This window comes from Macrobrachium nipponense, chromosome 3 (assembly GCF_015104395.2).
Source record: "Macrobrachium nipponense isolate FS-2020 chromosome 3, ASM1510439v2, whole genome shotgun sequence".
Taxonomy (NCBI): Eukaryota; Metazoa; Arthropoda; class Malacostraca; order Decapoda; family Palaemonidae; genus Macrobrachium; species Macrobrachium nipponense.
Window position 1 is genome coordinate 29737924 of NC_087202.1, and position 3541 is coordinate 29741464.

A 3541-nucleotide genomic window follows, 5' to 3' on the forward strand; every position below is an offset into this window, starting at 1 on the left:
ACCCTGAGCTAATGCTAGTAAAGAGAAAATATGTTGATCAATTCGCAATTCTAACTTTGTTAATACTTTTAAACTGAAAATATCTTAACCAACTGAAGTATGAGCAGATACTGATAAAATGTCGACAGTACTCCTGCCCTAAAAAAATTCCAGTAGGAACTGAGGAGGCAAAATATCAAATTGATATTCTTGTAACGAAATATCATATCAATAATAAATTTACATTCTAATTAGCTTTCTCATTTATGACTTAAATCGTGAATCAGTTGTCAGCTATTTTCTACTAAAAATATAGTTCACAAAGATATGTGTGTGTGTGTGTGTGTGTGTGTGTGAAGATTGGCTGCAGGGTGTTCAGAAAATCCCTGAGGTCTGCATAGAAATTCCTTTCTTCTGAATGGCTCCAGGGTGCTCAGAAGGTCCCCGAGGACTGCACAGAAATTCCTCTCTTCTGAAGACCGAAGCAGCTCCCGTGGAGCCCAAAATGACTCCGGACCCAGACACATCAACTGTGTCCGGGGATCAGCAAGCATTCCCGAAGACCGCAATGACGCAAGAATCCAAGCAGAATCCACAAACGTCACGCGTCTTTTTTTAAAACTAATGATAAGTCAGAGAGAGAGTGGATTTATAACAAACAAAGATGTTTCTAAGTTTGCTTACAGTTGTGCTTGCACAGTGCTTTGAATTCGCGGTTCATCAAGTCCCCCGCGAGATTATGTGGTTTTTGTTTGCCATACCTGTTGTGCTATTCACTGAAGTATTTATACTTCGTGGATTTGGCATTAGTATGGTTCGGTACTAATGTTCAAATTTCTTTCCTGGCCTTGGACCAGAACCCTGGCTGTCTTGAGGAGGCTGGAAATCTAGAGAACCAAGTTGTTCATTCTGAGATTGACGAACTCAATATTTCGGATAACGAAGAAGACGACGCTTCGGATAATGAAGAAGACAGTCAGTTAGACTACGAAGATGATGACAGTTCGGATAGTGAAGAAAAATCACCGCATTTGGATACTAGTCGAAAGTTCGAGGAAGTAATCAAGAAGAATGAAAATGCCTTTTTAAGGTTTGAAAAAGAGAGGTTAGAAAGAGATCAGCTGATAAATGAATTAGCATGGAAGGTAAAGGCCCTGACTCAAGGAAGAATGAAGATGGAAGAACACATAAGAGACCTCGAACTGTTGAACAAAGAAAAGGACACACAAATCTATTCAATGTCCGAAGAAATGCAAATATTGAAAAGCAAAATTATAGAAAAGGCGAAGGTAACCGAAGTGCAAACGAAAGAGAGAGAAGAGAAGGACCAGAAGTTGATCATTTTGGAAAACACTGTCGTAGTTCTCGAAATGGAGAAGGAGACGTTGCATCGAGATCTACAGCAAAGAGAAGAAGGCAGGATAGAAATGCAAGTCAGGATAACCGAGCTAAATGAGGATTTGCAAAGCCTTCGCAAAGAGAACAGAAGGAAAGAGAAGACCATTGAAAGTCTGAAGAAGGAAAACGAGCAGAAGACCTCCAAGATCAGCGACTTAGAGGACGAGTTACAAGTCCTTGTCGCTGAGAAACAGATGGCCCAAGAAAATGTGAAACAGCTCCACAAATGTAAAGCCGAATTAGTTGAGAAAAAGGAGGAACTGGAAAAGCTGAAAGAGGAGAACTTGCAGAAAGATCGAGAGCTCCTCCGACTGGAAAATGAGTGCACCCCCAAGCAAATGGAAGTCATCCGTTTGCAGAAAGCATCTCAAACTGTTGTAGCAGAAAACCCGACGGCAAATGGAAAGCTGAATGAAATAGGAAGGAAAGTTCAACTTGAATTTGAATTGGCTGAAGCGAAGGAGGAATTAGAGACGACGGAGTTTGAAAAGATGGAGGCAATCTTGGAACTCGAAAGCCTCCAGGAAGAGACCTTGGCCAAGGACAAGAAGATCAGAGGCTTGGAAACTAAAGTAAAAATGCTTACAGGAGAAAAGAAGCGTCAAGGAATGAAGGCTCCTATATCTGAGAGGAAAGCTGAAGAGAAAAAGGCTTCGGATAAAGCTCGATGTCTGAGGAAGCCCCAGATCAACTGCGAAGCTCTCTCCCGACAAATGGACAGCCTCGAAGAAAAACTTCGCCAAATCAAGGAATCTACAGCCAACCTCCGAAAACTGGAGCAAGAGGCGAAGATGTTCCAAAAGCTCTACAGGGGAAACGCCGTTACGTAAAGGGTGCACACAAAGGAACCTCGGCATTTTTAGGAGAACTGTTGGTTTGCTTGCAGAAGAAACAAGCCAGGATAACTCTGCTGTTGGGAACAGGAACAGGCTGACTTTTGTGAAGGAAATCACTCCTGGATGTAGTTGTGGAAGCAGCTCTGAGTGGTGGACAGACTACAGCGGCTAGTGGACTGGCAACAAGTGCCTGAAGAGTGGATTGTTGTGCATCCCTTCTCCAAGATTGGACTATATTGCACCCCCTCTCTCTCCTGCCTCATGATACCCTTGGGAATGGGTATCAATGCTAAATCACATGCATGGAAGGCAACCTCTGGCGCGGCGTAAGAACCCGTAAGTTTCATGCCAACTACATATGTAAATTGGGTTATGCATTGCATATTAAACCGCCCATTTTCCTTGGCATATACTGCAGGATTCAATCCTCTGGCGGCGGGCGTAAAACCCCGTAAGTTCAATGCCTTTTAAATATGCAAAATATGGGTTTTGCATGCATAATGGATCAAATACTTGCATATACTACTGTGGCAACCTCTGGCGCGGCGTAAAAACCCGTAAGTTTAATGCCTCCTATATATGCAAAATGTTTGATCCCAGTTGTGGAAGCAGCTCTGAGTGGTGGACAGACTACAGCGGCTAGTGGACTGGCAACAAGTGCCCGAAGAGTGGATTGTTGTGCATCCCTTCTCCAAGATTGGACTGTGGTGCACCCTCTCTCTCCTGCCACATGATACCCTCGGGAATGGGTATCAATGCTAAATCACATGCGTGGAAGGCAACCTCTGGCGCGGCGTAAGAACCCGTAAGTTTCATGCCAACTACATATGTGAATTGGGTTATGCATTGCATATTAAATCCCATTTCTTGCATATACTGCAGTGGCAACCTCTGGCGCGGCGTAAAACCCCGTAAGTTCAATGCCTTTTAAATATGCAAAATATGGGTTATGCAATGCATAATGGATCAAATACTTGCATATACTACTGTGGCAACCTCTGGCGCGGCGTAAAAACCCGTAAGTTTAATGCCTCTTACATATGCAAAATGTTTGATCCCAGTGTGGCAAGGGCACTAAGACATCGAAGGGTACCATCAGGAGTCGCTGTATTTCGACGTCGTCCGCTCTGGAGATTGGAAGCTTCCTGTCAACAGCAAAGAGTGTTTGGACTGCAAAAGGAACCAGACTTTCCAAACAGTGAGCAGAGAAACGGCTTGATTTTGGACACTGTAAAGGAACCACTTGTTTTCTATCAAAAAAAGAGGAATGACCTGGAGGAGTTACCAGATGCAGGGTCATCAAAGTGAGGATTTCATCTGTCTTGGCT

The 3541-nt window shown here is 43.5% G+C and overlaps 1 protein-coding gene across 1 annotated transcript; it reads left to right on the forward strand.

Annotated features, from left to right (window-relative positions):
- The first annotated feature begins 397 nt into the window (after positions 1-397).
- Positions 398-2207, forward strand: LOC135222350 (cingulin-like protein 1). Its single transcript, XM_064260435.1, has 2 exons — positions 398-586; positions 837-2207. Exons 1-2 carry the CDS (start codon positions 398-400, stop codon positions 2205-2207), a joined length of 1560 nt encoding a protein of 519 aa, XP_064116505.1.
- The last annotated feature ends 1334 nt before the right edge of the window (positions 2208-3541 follow it).